This window comes from Cryptomeria japonica, chromosome 5 (assembly GCF_030272615.1).
Source record: "Cryptomeria japonica chromosome 5, Sugi_1.0, whole genome shotgun sequence".
Classification (NCBI taxonomy): Eukaryota; Viridiplantae; Streptophyta; class Pinopsida; order Cupressales; family Cupressaceae; genus Cryptomeria; species Cryptomeria japonica.
In genome coordinates this window covers 888,769,062-888,785,499 of record NC_081409.1, presented here as the reverse complement: position 1 = coordinate 888,785,499, position 16,438 = coordinate 888,769,062, and the positions used below count along the sequence as shown (strand labels likewise).

At 35.1% G+C, this 16,438-nt stretch overlaps 1 protein-coding gene across 2 annotated transcripts; it reads left to right on the top strand.

The window, feature by feature from the left end:
* The first annotated feature begins 2,081 nt into the window (after positions 1-2,081).
* On the top strand, positions 2,082-14,245 carry LOC131028018 (uncharacterized). Of its 2 annotated transcripts, none has more exons than XM_057958140.2 (5): positions 2,082-2,324; positions 11,941-12,048; positions 12,136-12,381; positions 12,642-12,828; positions 13,510-14,245. In XM_057958140.2, exons 2-5 carry the CDS (start codon positions 12,004-12,006, stop codon positions 13,899-13,901), a joined length of 870 nt encoding a protein of 289 aa, XP_057814123.2. In that variant the 5' UTR covers positions 2,082-2,324; positions 11,941-12,003; the 3' UTR covers positions 13,902-14,245. The 2 variants fall into 2 exon arrangements, 1 of the variants encoding a protein (XP_057814123.2); XR_009102561.2 differs by having other exon boundaries at positions 2,100-2,324; positions 12,626-12,828.
* Positions 14,246-16,438: the final 2,193 nt, after the last annotated feature.

Sequence of the window (16,438 nt, the reverse complement as noted above, 5' to 3'; positions counted from 1 at the left end):
ATTGTGAATTTGAATTTTACATTGTATTGTTTTCATTATTTCGATTCACTTTTTTTTATATTAAAGATAGTTCATAAAATGATACAAAAATTAGATCATAATGTTAGATATTAGCCAAAAGGCTGCCACTAAAACACTTCAAAAATAGACTCAGAGTTTATCTCAATTACATAAAAGAGCTAAAAGTTTCATCATTCTAACCATCTAATACTACAAAAGGATCCAAACACCTATATCCACCAGAACTGTACACATGTTGATTTTATGATCAAAATTTAGTTAAGCAGAGATAAAGCAATAATGAACAATAAGACACAGTCAATACCCTGGGTCAATACCCTGGGAAAAACCTCCTTCTGGAGGGAGAAAAACCCAACAACAATAATCTATTTTATTGTTATATTAAGGAAGACATAAATCTGTTTTACAATTGGCCCAAAGACTAGGCCGATCTCAAGTAATGAGTATAACACCTATCCTAGGAGCAATTTATACACAAGCTGAGATATCTCCTTAAAATATTGATCTGAAGCAATATGATAATATGATGAAGATAGTCGATCTTCCTGAGGTCACACGAACTTGCCTTTTTTTGAGAATTCGAATATGTCTTGAGTGAATTTGCTTGAGTGAATATATACATGCATGGTGACCATTCATGAAAGGTCAGCCCTCTTCCAAAATGAGGCGACTTTACAAACAAAAAGAGATGACTTTTGGTGAAGAGTTGGCCTCAACAAATAAATATAAATGAATGCTGTCGATTTCATTTTTGGGCGGAGGTACTCTCCCGCCGCTATACAACAATAGTACATACATAATATAATCCTACTAACATTTCATCACCATTTCCTACTCTCACTATACTGATCCATGATCCACTTTTTCACATCATTCACAAAAGAAATATTTAATTGACATTTATATAAATTTAATCTTTGTGACCCCCCATTTTAGAAAACCTTTATAAATATTGAACTAGAACTTTGTATATTAATAAATTTTAAGAAATAAGTTACTATTTAAATAGTGAAGAAAAGATTCTAACAATTTAAAGTCAAGATAACATTTGACAAAACCAATTTAAATATAAGTAAATACATAAAGACCACTAAATGAGCTATCGCTCAGATTCTTTAACACTATTGGTATCAATGCTCACCCTATCAACTATCGAGTTTACAATTTGATGAATGCCACGTTTGGTTCAATTATGTTTGCCCTCATTATAGAGTGTTGATCTTATGTTTGCTAGGTTACCAATAATAATATATTTGAACTTTTTAGATGATCTTAATTATTGGAGATCTATTTGATAAATATATGTATTAAAATAAATAAAGTTTTCTATCTAAAATATAAATTCAAAATGATATAATTGAATGCCAGCTTGTTCAAAATATATTATATTAGATCCAAACATACTTAATTTTAAAACTATTTTCTAAACACAATTCACTACTTAAAACTAAAACTATATTCCCCTTACTCTCAATTTAGAGAGAACATAAGAAAAGAGAGAGAACATAAGCTCATTTATAATGCAGAGGAAATAAGATAAATTATGTTTGTAAGAAGATATTAAGTGCATGATTATGTCTTTGACAATTTGAAAAAAAAACATGTAGTCAAATTTGGAATTTGATTTATGTTACTCTTGTTTATCATATAAATTTTTTATAATAACTTGATCATTTAAATCTCTTTCATTTGATATTGTCAGAAAAATATAAATTGTCAAAAATAAAATAATTTATAAATTTTTTTATATAAAATATTTTATACTAAAATTGTTTGGCTACAAAATTTATGTCTATATCCACAACCTTGATATATTTTACATACATTTTTTAAAATATAGATATGCTAGTTGTAAATTTACAATAAAAATAAAATATATACATTAATATAAAAATAAAACTTTAAACAATAATTACCTTTAATGCTCTAAAAATTTATGCATAAAATAAAAATCTTAAATGTATTACTAAAATTGAAAGTAAAGTAAGTTTGTAAATTATATTAAAAATTATTCAAAATAAGCTTATTAGAAATATTTTAAAAATTAAAAAACGGTCTAGAGACCATCACATTGCAAGTCTACTGAAGATAATGACAAAATATCTTTCCTTTTCGGTACACATCCCCTGCTCAATGTAAATGTTCTTCGCTGTTTCGCACATGAAATTTTCACAACAATTTTCATGAAATGGTTTGAATTGTTGCTGTTAACGCGTTAAAGCTTTCAGTATTTTGCACTTGTATACTGAATTCCACATTTTGATGTTCTTCGACCTACGAAGTATCCGCAAAAAGCTATATAGGTAGTTGCCCTGAAGCTCTCTCTATAATTATTGTTTCAGTAATTGTGTTGGTATTTAAAGTAAAAATTTAAGGTTTTTGTTTTTCTCTTCCCACTAAGCATCTCTATGAAAAGCAATTTTTTGGGTAATTAGTGATGGTAGAAAATTTTAGTGGGGTTCTTTTTGGTCCAGATTTGTGGTAAACCAGTCAGATGGGTTTAAAGGATACTGCATTTTTTTAGGGGGTTTAAATCTACTACTTCCGTGTTGAAAAACTATAAGATGCACATGAGTAATGCCAGAATTTTGTTATTGAGTTTCATTCTGCTTCGAACTAATTGTTTGGGTGTTAGTAATGCTAGAAACCCATAATATTGCAGTATAATTTCTGGTGATTCTATAATCTTGATCTTGTTGTGGTATTGATTGGAAATTGTTTAGCTTTTCACTGGAGACTATAAATAACAGAAGATTCCTGCATTGATTGAGTGGTGGTTGTTTTGCCTGGTCTATGTGAGAAATCAATTAGTTGGGTATGTATGAAATGCCAGAAAATTTGTAGTGAATTTTGATTTTGCTTCATCTACGCAAAAAGTTAATTAGATGGGTAGTTTTTGATCCGGAGCTATGGATCAGTGATGTTACAAATGGGATCTCATTTCTATTTAAACATCAACAATAGCACCCCAGCAGGGTTTGAACCTTGATGACAAGAATAACAACACCACAACTTAACCATTACAACATTTAGCCTGCAAAGTGAGATTCATTTTGCTTCTTCATACGGAAAATAAATTATTTAGGCATATAAGTAGTGCTGGATACATGCAGTAAGTTTAGTATAATGTCTAATAGCTATATAAGCTTGATTATCTGGATGTGCTTTCATTTCATTATATTTTTTCTGGTAACAGAACTTTCTATAAATAGTGCCAATAAATGGCAGGACTTCGATGTTCAGTGGGTGCTAGATCTAGAAGAATTCTTTTTTCTTCTGATTATCTAATGTCTGAACTGATTCAGCATCCTCTGGAGACTAGTATTCTCTTCCTTATGAACATTTGTAGGAGCTGTTAGTATAGTGCTAAGTGAGGAATATACATTGGTTATATCTTTAGACTTTAAATTTTCACTAGAGGCAAGGTTATTGGGTTTGAATTTGGGTCATCATGGCCTTTAGTACTCCATTGTAGTGTGGGGGTTAATTGTCTAGTTATATTAATCAGCAAAAAAAATGTGTTTTTCAGGAGATCAAGTCTGAAGTTCCAAGATTGCTTAGTGGGTATCTTTTCTTTCAAGCTATATTAGTTTATAAAGATTCTAAATTGTAGCAACCAAGAGATGTGGGATACAAGTGTGGGTATGAGGAGGAAACTTACATGAATAAGAGTGTGAGTATAGCCATTTTACATTTAAATATAGTCGCCAAGAGGTATGGCTACAGTTACAGAGACAACGCCTGGACCACTTCTTCCTTAGTGACTGTGTTTTAAACAATTTAAAAAAAATAATATATGGTTTCTCACGGTCAACATGAGAGAAGGAAGAAATGGTTCAAAGTTACAAGAAGCTGGGAATTATTCTCAACTCTTCTTCACTTTGTTGAGAATTATTCGGACACCTCACCTGGCAGCAAAGACAACAACATATCTTGGTTTACATTTGCAAGTTGAGTTAATATCAAAGTTGCACAAAAGAAGCTAGTTATATCCCATGGAAAACCTAAGGATGACAAACCTCCAAGGGTTAGTTTAGGAACCCTAACATTGAAAAGATTTGGATAAAATTGACATTGCTTGAGGACAAGCGATTTTGGGAAGGGCGGACTGTCATGCACCACTTGAAATTAGGGCTTCATAAACACAACTCACAATATCAAATATAAAGCATGAGCAATTGATTGAGTGACAAGAGGGCAGACTCAAGAAATAAGTAAATTATTTATGACTAATATAGGGCAGACTCAGAATAAAAAAATAAATTATATTATCACTTCTTTGTTAGGGGCTGACTAAGATCCAAGGCTATTACCTTTTTTTAAGGCCAAGCAAGGTGCAATGGAATAAAATAAATTAAGTTTAAATATTATGGCCGACCTCTCTTGAATAATCGCCATATTACATAAAGTCACATCTCTTGAGCTTTTGAAAGGGTGTAAGTAGTGTTGTGACGTTTTCACACATCGCCCCATTGCAAATGGGGACCCCCTATCTTTTAGGCCTTCTCGGTCTTTTGGTTTTGGTTGTTGGGTCTTTTCGCGGCAATCTCATCAGTCTTCTTAGTTTGCAAGTGTTTAGGGGTCAATTTGATCAAGTCTGCAAGTCATTTGAACAAATTTGGCTAAGTCTGGAGCTTGCTTTGTCTGTTTTAGGGGTTTGACCTTCAGACTCGAATTTCAGGCCTTTCCTTTAGGGTTTTTGAAAAATTGAGTGTTGCATTGGAATTAGGGCCCTTTAAGGAACCTGCACGTGAAATTTGAGCAACTTTCTAATTTTAGAAAGTTCCTATTTTTTAGGGATTTCACTACCTCTCGGATTGGTCTAATTTTGCCAAAAATCAAACTTACTATTCATAGTAAGTGTCTTTGCGTCTTGTTTTTCCCTAACTCTGACATCCTGAAACACTTTCTATTTTTGGAAAGTCTATTTGTGGTAGGTTCTTCACAAGTAGACACTGAAAATTAAGCATTCCTAATCTTTTCTAAATCCGGAAAAGTCAAAAAGCAGGCTAAATTGATTAAAAAATGGCTAAGTGTGAGCATCCATTCCAGAAGTTTGGTAAAATCCACTTCAATTCACCAAAATGGCATTTCAATCTGGAAATGTTCAAAATTGGTCTAGCCTGGAAAGGAGCAAGTCAGATTTCCTTCCTCATGCCAAAATGGTGCCTAGTCAGAGTGAAGGGTGCCAAAATCAAGATAGCATGGAAAATGAGCAGAAAGTAGAATTCCTTGACCAATTGATTTTGGCGCCCATATCCGAGGTAGGGCACCAAAATGATTTAAGCATGGAAGAAATCCAAAACTCCAAAATTCCTTGACATAGTGGAATCAACGCCCAGGTCCTGTCTTGGGCGCTAAAATGAGTTTGTTAAGGAAAACTTGAAAAAGTAAAAATTTCATGGCATAGTGGAAACAGCACCCAAGAGCTAGGTAGGGCGCCCAAAAGAAGGTTGCCATGGAAAAGTGTAAAAAGTCAAAATTCCCCCTCCAAGGCAAAATAGCGCCCAAGGTGGCTCAAGGGCGCCAAAATGGGATAGGCATGGAAAATGGAAGAAATGGAAAATTCCTCCACAATGTGAAAATAGCGCCCAGGACAAGGAGAAAGCGCTAAAATGACTAAGTCATGGAAAATCCAAAAGTTGCAAAATTCCTTGACGAGGTGAAGTGGAGCCCAAGTCAAGTAAGGGGCGCCAAAATGAAGTTATCAAGGGAAAATTTGAAAAGTTGAAAATTCCTCCAAGGTATGGATTCCACGCCCAAGTCAAAGATTGAAGAAATTATTCAAGGCAAGGAAATTGAGGGTCAAGGATGAATCAGAATAGAAAATTCCACACGGGAAAATTTTTGAAAAATCCATTTTCAGGCATCAAATTTCATCCAAATTTCACTATTTTTTCAGATTTGGATTCGTGAGAGAATTTCTTCTCTCTTGGCCCTGGAACCCTAATTTGGAAAATTCCCTAAAAAGTAGACGTGAAAAATTGGTCAAAAAGCTTCTTGTAGACATGATGAATTCAAAGAGCATGAAAAAATTCCTTCCTCAAGTAATAAATTTCCAAAATTTCTTCTTCAGTTCCAAAATGTGCCCAAGGTTGGAAGCAAGACGTAAAAATCAAGGTTCAAGAAGAAAGGTTCAAAATTCAAAAATATTCCTTTGGGAAGAATTGCGCCCAAGAAGAAGAAATTCCAGGTAGGTGAAAAGTTGACTAAGTGTTGAAAATTCCCTCCTCCAGGACAAAATTCCAAGAAAGGTGAAAAATTGACTAGGTGTTAGTAATTCCCTCCTCCAAGACAATTCCAGGAAAGGTAAAAAAATGACTAAGTGATGGAAATTCCTTCCTTCACGACAAAATTCTAGGAAAAGGTGAGAATTTGGTTAAGTGTTGGAAATTCCTTCCTTCATGACAGAATTCAAGGAAAAGTGAAAAATTGGCTAAGTGTTGGAAATTCCTTCCTTGAGGGCAGAGTTCTTGGAAAAGGTGAAAATTTGGCTAAGTGTTGGAAATTCCCTCCTTCAGGATAGAATTACAGGAAAGGTGAAAATTTGATAGTGTTGGAAATTCCTTCTTTCAAGACGGAATTCTGAGCAAGGAGTAAATCACACGCAAGGATGAATTGAAGATATAATTTTTAAGGCAAGGAAGAAATCAAGGATGAACTGAACAAGAAAATTTTCCCCGGGATAAATTTTGAAAAATCCATTTTCGGTCATCAAAAATCATCCGAATTTCACAATGATGATAGATTGGATTTGTGAGATAATTCTCTCCTGGACCCTAGAACCCTAATTTTGAAAAATCTCTAAAAAATAGGAAATGTTGAAAATCAATGGAAAATCTCCTCCAAGATAAGGAAAATTCAAAACTTCAAGAAAATTCTTCCTGAATTAAATTTTCTCTCCAAGAATTTTCTCTCTCCAAGGGTTTCTCGCCAAGTGGCAGCCGGGTCAACGCATGTTGAATTAATGGAGCATCTTTTTGCATGTAGCCACCACATTTATGGCATCATGGCTGATTCTTTTGCATGTTGCCGTCGCATGTGGAGATGATGGTGCATTTATGGCATGATAGGGCAGTTTTGCATGGAGGAATCTTTATTGCACAATGGGCGATCTTTTGAATGAGGGTGCATTCATTGCATAGTGGGCGCTTTTTGAATGTAATGGTTAATTAATGCTTTATGGGTGCCATTTTTGGTAGGATTGTAATTAATTGTATATGGGCATAATAGGCATTTATTGTTGATTCCCACCTTGTTGCATCATGTGTGGGGAATATTTCAGGGAAAACCCTAATTAGGGTTTTGTATGTAGCCAAGGCATGAAGCTATATAAAGGGGTGGCCCCCTCATTTGTAAAGGAGATTTGTATGAAACTGTTGCGATAAATTTTTGAGATAATAACAGTGAAACATTGTTCTCTGATGGTGTCCACTAAAGTTATTTTTCAAAACTTGCATGGTTTCACCTTCCTCACTTAGAGTAGAAGTAGAATAGTGCTTTGATTTCAATGGAGAATGTAATAGTATTCGATGAATTTCCATGGTTCATACTTTTTGCATCTTGCTGATTGTAAGTTGCAGTGTAAAGTTTGTCTGAGCCCCCTAAATTTGTGCCAAGATCGATTGTGGATAGTCGTTTGGATTGCGCCATTTTGGGTATTCAAATGCACTTCCTCGATTTGAAAATCCTCTAACATCCTCAGAAGATTGCACCGGTTCTTGCGGAGTTGTAGTTAAACTTGGCAAAGCAGAGCTTGGTTTACTTGGGATTTGTCCACTAAAGCATTATCTATTGATATCACTGCCCTTAGGAGTAGATTTAGATCCTTCTAAACCCTTTTCGCTTTAGTTTCATTTGATTCTAGTTCAGTTCATCTGAAGCAGAAGCATTGCAAAATTGCCATATCTGACGATGAAGTTCCACGCCACAACAAAGAAGTGAAAGAACAACCCAAACGTAAGGCCCCTCAGATTAACAGCATATCACATCAGGCCAACTGAGTCACATCCGTTGCATCTGGAACCTTGGAGTCGATTGTTTGAACTTACTGCAATCTTAGCATACAATCGTACTTTGATCAAGAGAGAGTAAAGTGACCGTTGGGCAACTTTATTCTGTGTTTGATGCTGTCATAAAAAACACGTCAACAAGTAGGAGATAAAATGGGAGGAAAAAAGGAGAATGAGGAAGATCATACGAATCGGAGCAGACATAAATATATCATTATAGCAGATATAAATATATCATTACAGCAGACAAAAATATATTATTACAACATACATGATTATATTATTGAGCAGATTTGGAAGGTAGGATATGCAGATCGAAGGAGAACAAGCAAGATCCAATCAGACGAGCAATCTTACATGTAATCTGCACACATCTGAAAACAGTTGGATAAAAGCATGGGCAATCCTATTAGGTGATTTGGTATCCTAATTACCTTTATTGTATGCAACATGATAATATATTTTACATAACCTCTCATATATTAGATATAAGCAATAATATATAATATCTAGTCTATTGCTGCAATCAATCATCGCAAGGTTAGTAAGGCATTGCAAAGACGGAGAGCAGAGATGAAACCTCCTTCTAAGTAGACCACCCCATGTTAGATGTCCAATGTGCCTGCCACTTGGGGCCAAGGGATGCAAAGACACGCTCTTAGTCTTAGATGAGATGTTTTGGGCATCCTATTGTGGCGTCCTCTCCAACCTATTCATTGATTGATGGTGGACACACTTTTATGTGGGTTAATGAAGTAGCATGAATAGGGAACGTTGAAACGGCCCCCCCCACTAAGTAGACCATTCCATGCTGGATGTTCAAAGTGCCTGCCACTTGGAGCCAAGGGGTGCAAAGTCACACCCTTGGGCTTAGATGAGGGATGTTTTGGGCTCCTTATCATGTTTCCTCATTCAACCCTCCAGTATGGTTGATTACCATATTTAAGTATGTTGCCTATTTATTAAGTTTAATAAATTTCAATGTTATCACTAATGATCATTAATGCAATTGCTGATAAATGCAATTCTTTGTTATTAAACCCTAATACTAATAGAGTAAATTGGTCTTATGATTTATATTTTCTATGTTGGCTAACACTATTGCAGGGTTTACACCAAATTCTACCAGTTTGTTGCCTTAAACTTGTGATTTTAGGGCAAAAGGAAGAATCTTCCTAAGTGGGGACATTACAAATGAAATTTGATGCAGAGTAATGATGCCACGGAGGAGGAATAGTGATTAAACAGCTATGGTCTATTGATGAAATGAGTGGTAGAATAACTCAGAGAAAAATGATGAATGGGAGAACAAGAATTGATAGCAACTTTGAGGCTTTCTAATTTTAGATTCATTGTCTTTTTCAATTTCTGTGAATCATTTATTTCCTTGATGGTAAAAAACCTGGGCTGCAATATGTAGAGCCCAATTTTGTCAAGGGTATCTTTATAAAAGCTCTAGAAATGGTTCTTCATTCCATTGCTCAACTTATTAATGCTTGATTGGTCTGTTCAACTTTCCAGTTCTTCCAAAATTACGAGTATCAGTCCTCTCAATGTTCTATGTTTTCTCAAGCACATTGGACCCTCAGTGCACTAAATTTTTGTCTGCAGAGCACAGTTGAGTAACCATCTTAATTGCATGACAGATTATAACTAAAGAAATCAATCATGGTCATTATATTAATTTATTTAGATTAAGTAATGGGGGATTCTATTGGCCCCCCCACCCTGTAATAATAACTAATACAACATAACATAAATATGAAAATTTGACCATAATGGTCAGCAGTTGAGAACCTGAGCCAAAAACTAGCCGAACACTAACACCATTCAACAGCCCTGCAAAAAACATCAATCAACAAGTACCCAAAAAGTAGTAGACACCCTCATGGCCAAGGCCTTTATTATCAGCCACACCCTTGCCAGCCAAATCCCCCACCATCACTGCATTCTGACACCGTCCAACCAGAGAAGAAGTACCTTGTGCTGATGCATCCAAGGATGGAAACTTTATTCCATGGAATATCTCCTTGCTCCTTTGTGCTTTGAACAATTTACCTGTCCGTAAGGTAGGAACCATATATGTACACCAGATCTCAGGGTGCCCATTATCGCGGGTCACCATGAGGCTGTCCATCAGCTTCCTAAAATCCTCATGGTGGGCCTTAAGCACCAGCATCAAATCATTGCCTTCAACAGGTTTCATAGGCAGAGAGTCCTTCCCTTGCTCTGAATTTCCAACATACCTCAGATCCTCATTTATGAGCACTTCCATACAAGTGTTCAACACTGTCATTTCCCTGAATTGAGCTGGTGATAGGAGGCATAGAAGCCACAAGCACTGCACTGCATCGGGGATAAACTCTGTTATCTTTAAGATGAAATCCTCCCGTATAGTGGATTTGGGGTGCAGAGAGCTTGAAACTCCTAACCCACTGTCTCCAATTATTGATTTTACAAACCTTAGAGTAGGCATGTTGTGACAATTAAAGATTGCTCTTGAATTCTTATTTGAGACTCCTTGCCTGTAGGGATTATGAGCCTTTAGAAATTGCCCTCTACATGTCACTTTGGAGATCAACAAGCACCTTGCTGATGCTCGGAACACACATCTAGCAGCCCAAAACCAATCTGCAAGCATTCACTCCGATAACATTTCATACAAGACACACCACCACAACCTTGCATGAAACTACTGCTTCCCATGTGTTAGCTCTTATTATGGAGGCGCTAGCTACAATCCACACAAATAATAATTAATATTACACCTCAGTTACCTTTGATTGTCATCCCCTTTATAAGTAGTACACACCGGTTTTTGGTGAAAGGACCAAACATTCCTAAGGAGATAGGATTCCTCTAGGGTGATTTAAAATTTAAATAATTCTCAAGCCTTCCCCATTCTGAGGGGAGGCCTGTATAAAGTGCCATAAGGGGCTTCTGGTCCACTCAACAAATTGCAAATAAAATTTTCTGCTGCATTATAAGCTCTGTGATGATGTGAATTTGTAAAACCTTGAGTACCTTATCCCTTTAACAGGAAACATGGTCCTTTTTTTATTCTTATAGAGTGTGTATTTAAAATTAAATGAAACGAACCATCCCTTAAGCGGGCATGAGAGGTATGACAATCAATATGATAAAATAGGGATTGTTGATTCTTGATCCAGAAGAAACCCAAAATTAATAAATTTATTATCCATGGCGTGCATGTGTTTGTCTCTTAGGGTTTGAAATCCTAATTAAAGTTTTGTTTTGCAACTAAGTGTTTAACAATTTTTAGACATACATAATTTTTCTGTAAGTCACTTGTATTTATAAAAATATCTGATGGCTCGGAATTGCAAGAAAATATAAATTAATTAATAATGTTGATTACTTATTTCAGAATAACATAAAAAATAATTTATATAATATTTTTGAGCTCTGGAGTTTTTCTGGACTGTATATCAGTTGGAGTCTTCTGGAGTAATATGTGTGTATCTCTAATAAGGAGCTTGTCCTATAAAACACATCATATATGAGGAGCTTCTTATTCGTTTATCTTTAAATAAGGATTACATATATTGAATTTTTCCATTTTTTTTTCCTTACTTAATCCTTTCTCAGACTCAATTGCTGTTTGATGTGGATTAGACCATAGATGTCATAGAGACCATTGCAAAAGAAAGATTTGAAATATAAAATTATATCTGCCTGCTGCTGTCTTCTTTATGAACTTGACTAATTATGGTTGTTATTAAGGCTGTTTTTGGTGATTGAATATTTATAAAACTTAGCAGGTGTTTGCAATGATTTGATTCCAAGTTCATCTTATTGTACATTCCTGATGGAAGCAATTTTTTATGCCTCAAACTATAACCAAAGGAACTTTGATTTTGAAATTGATATGTAAAAATTGAAACAGTGCACAGAATAGATTTTCTGCATTAGAAAGAAGAAACAGATCCAAGCAATCCAGATTGCCATCATGGTTGATAATATGCCACCTGAATCTGCTGAAGAGTTTTCAGAGGTATTTGGCTTTTGCACAAATGATGAAGTATTCCTTGTATCTTTCACAAATCTTTTGAATCAATTTTGAAACATTTTTAATCATTAGGTTGATAGTGACGAAGAGGACACATTTGATGAGGTGCCAACCTTCTATTACTATAATAATGAAGAAGGAGAATCACAACTATACAGTGAAGAAATTTCTAAGGCTTTAGCCTTGGAACAAGGAAACAAGCTTGAAAGAACTCATCCTTCCCATTCATCAGATTTGCCTTCAATAAGGATTATAAAAGATGAAATGCCATTACATGTTGCTGCCTTCAAATTAGAGTGTTTTTTGGGACAGAGACAGGTAACAACCGTCTAGACTGATTTTTGTTATGCCATTATGGTCATTAATTCATTATTTTTAATGGAATCATTAACATCACTTCATGGAAGAACTATCTATATTTACCAGATAATGCAGTTTTTGCTTGTAGATATATATTTCTTATTTTGTTCTTGTCTAAATTATCTAAAGATACTGGTGACATTGACTATCCTTTATCAATTGAAAATTTAAATTTTGTGGGTTGCTGTGTTGGAACTTGGAGTGAATGTAATTTACAGATGTTATCAATGCTAATAGAAGAACTGTGCGAGGAACATTGTTTCAGTCATATATTGAATAAAAGGGCGCATCCTTGCACAATCTTGCACAAATACTTGAATCCTTATGCATTGAGGAGGAGCAAGTTGTTTGAGATTTTCTTAGATACCTTGCAAAGGGAGATGAACAAATATTCCAATTTAGTGGGTACGTACTTTCATGGTTATGGAGCCCTTTCAAGCAAAATATAAGTGTGAGTTTTATGAACCACAATGTGATAATGTTCAACTACTGTTGTTCAGAACTTTCAGTCGAATTTGTGATTTAGAATTGTATGCAATTATTTTAATATGTACAATTTATGGCTGAAGAAAGTTGTAATGTGTATCTCTGGTTTGTCATGGTTGTACTGCATGAATGAGATTGTCAGAATGTAGTAGACAACATATGAATTAATCCTCTATGCAAAAGAAAATTGAAATTTAAAGTTGTTATGAAAGCAATGAGAGAAAATATATTAAACACAGATCAGAGTGCCGTTTTTTCACAAGCTTGTCTCATTTTTTGGGAGCTTCCTTCTTGTAAACTGTTTATTTGGCATATGATGTGTATTATGTGAATTTTGTTCATTTATGGTCTTACGAAGACCCGTTATTATATAAAGTACTCTGTTTGTCCTAGTTATCTTAGCTTTTTAATCTGGTGGAGTCATTTGCTTGCACATAATATAGGCCCTTGGATGCTAAGGGTAGATGCAGCTTATAGTGGGGAAGCTAAGTGTCATTCCTATTGGGGAACTTGAGCTTTACTTCTGGTTCCCTTTCCAACCATGTGCATTGAGATTTCCATGCAGTTCCTCGTGACATCAAATTCATTATGGATGTGCAGGTCAAATTCTGAATATAATATCAAAGCGGCAGATTGATGCAACAGATGTAATCCAGTACGTTTTTCATGGGACACCACCTGCAAACTTAGAATCAATTCTCCAGACTGGCATGGAACCATCTTGCCGAAGAAACCATGCTCAAGCTGATTTTTTTGGAATGAATGCTAGTGTGAGCATTGGATATTGTTGTAAAGAGAATCATGTTTGCAAGACAGCAAAGCCAGGTGTTTACACATTGCTAGTATTCCTGGTGCTCTTGCCAGGATCAAATCATAATTTTAATCAACGACTAGGCCATTTGTATTTGAAAAATGAAGATCATGAACTTCCCATAATGCAATTGGATGTAGAATATCCAGGGAATCAAGCTGTGCCAAGGCTGTTCATATAGGATTTATTGTTGTTCCCAAAATAAGATTCTGGATTAAAGTTTGGATGCTGCATGTACTTGCATTTAACATTTACTGGGGTTACTGATAGAGTTAATTGTTTCCACATTTCAAAAGAAAGGAAGGTTATATAATTTGAATCCAAAAATTCCAGGAAATGAAGGAAAATGTAAATGGGTCTCAAAGAAGTTATTCTTAGGCCAGTAAAAGGACAAACTGCAATATGCTGTTTTTTGGAAAAGTCCACTTGCATGGCTTTTTTTTTCTGATTGTAAATACCATATATGGATTTATCATCACCATCATATTTGTAATTGTGACTTTCATATTCAGTATCATTTCCATATCTTTCTGCAGTTGTACTGTTCTTCCTTTGCATTGTCCTCTATTCTAATGAAGTAAGAGAACACAGAACCATCTTGCATTTATGAAAACCTAAGAATATGATCTTTAACAAAATTTATCAAATGATTTAGAATTACAAAGTACATATGGATAAGTAAATCGTTGATGTATTTAGGAGGGTCTATCTAGTAGTGACATTATAGGTGAAGGTAGGTTTTTGGGTCATTGCCACAGGTGAAGCGAATTTGCTGTATGATACCTTAGTTGTTGAACCTTCAAAGGGATCATTTTCACATTTACCTTGTACAATGTTCTATAAGGTGTATTGGTTAAACCTGTTTGCTTGCCCACTTATTGGTTGTTCGTTTGTTCTTGTATAGATTTAATCACTTCCATAAAGAAGGCCGATATCTTGAAGGACAATAATCCTTAACATAGAAACCGACGAACTCCAGAAATCCAATTAATGGTCCTGCCTAAACTTAGAAGCCAGCACACCCCGCACGTCCAATTGATTATTGAATTGTGGGATTTCAACTCCACCATATTACACTGAGTCACATTAGCACAAAATTTGATTAATATCTATCCAATTCTAGGAGATATTTGAAGCACAATATAGTGGAGGAGAGTGCCTTATGTTTATAGCATCAGAGGCTTGAATACAAACACAGTACAATTTCAGAGTGCACAAGACCAACGAATAAATAAGAATTTAGAATTACATAACCAGTCTTTACATTTTAATGACTTTTGCAATGAGGGGTCTAGAAGAGGCATGCAAATCCTATACGAATGGGGGAGATGAATGGTTAGAGAGGTCCGAATTTAAAACATGACCTACTTTTGTTGTTTATTATATAATACGTAGGCTGTGCGTCAAGAAGGTATGGCAAATAGGAAAGTGAAATAATAGTTACAAATTTGGTTTTGCATCGACTGTTCAAATTGAAGATGTGTGCAATCAGTGGAACCAAGAACAGTTTATCTTTAATGGTGAGTGGAGCCAAATTGAAGATGCTTATAGAAATGAGATTAATTATGAAGCTGAATTTAGGCGTCTGGAGTTACATGCCAACTCCAAGTCAGGTTGAATTTGTTGCATATCATTAACGCTAGTGTTAGAATTGATAGTAGAATCGGCATTGAAGTTGGTGTTGAAATGGTCTTGATTGATAATGGAGATTTTAGTGGTGAGCACTGACCATCAACATCATTTTCTCAAGAACCCTAATGCACCATTGTAAAAGAAGAAATCCATATTCAACCTAGGACAGGCTAAATCTCTTACCGAGCCGAAAATTGATTTACTACAGGAATGCATGGTTGTTAGTATGCTTTATTATATTTACTTCTCATGGATTTGAGCCACATGCTTGAATCTCAACTCTCATTGTGGTAGAAAGGGGTCTCCTGCTATGGCGCAACACTGTTTTTGTGGATGGACACATCACAAATGTTTTTATAGGAGGTTAGCACGTACAACATAGAGAATGTGGCATATGTTTTTAGCGTATGAAAGATGCATATGACTGAAATTTGTTAGAACTTGCTTGATAGATTCAGACCATAAAGTGGTGTCATCTTGAAAATATGTATCAAAGTATTGTATAAAATAATGATAACTGTTTAATTAGATAAATAAAAAATAACAAAATGAATAATAATCAGTATCACATTAGTGATATGAGATGAACAATTTTTCGTCTTGATAATCCACAACTCAGCTGTACAAGCTAGATGCTCATAAACTTGGGAACACACGGCAATAAAAGTATAAGCACGGCTTGAACTTGTTACACTAAGTGAGATCAATCTGCATAATAACACTTGCCATTTGTTACAAGGCAATTTAATGAAAATTGATTGTCCGTGAATGCTCTAGTAAAACATGGCATAGGCTTAAACTTATCTGGAACCCTGGGACCTGTTGTGACCATTTCACACATCGCCCCATTTAAAATGGGGACCTCCTCTTTTTGCTTGTTTTTCGCTCGCCTTTCGCTTCGTTTTTAGGGTTTTGATTAGTCGGTCAATTGTCTGGATTTAGGGTCAAGCCTTAGGGTTTTAATTGCCGTCTTTTCAGGCCAGAATCCAGTCAGTTTTGAGAGCTTTTGAGCCTCCTTTCGTAGGATGCAAATTTTGAATGAAATAAATTTGCCAAAATGGTCTATTTTCAATTGGAAATTTTGAG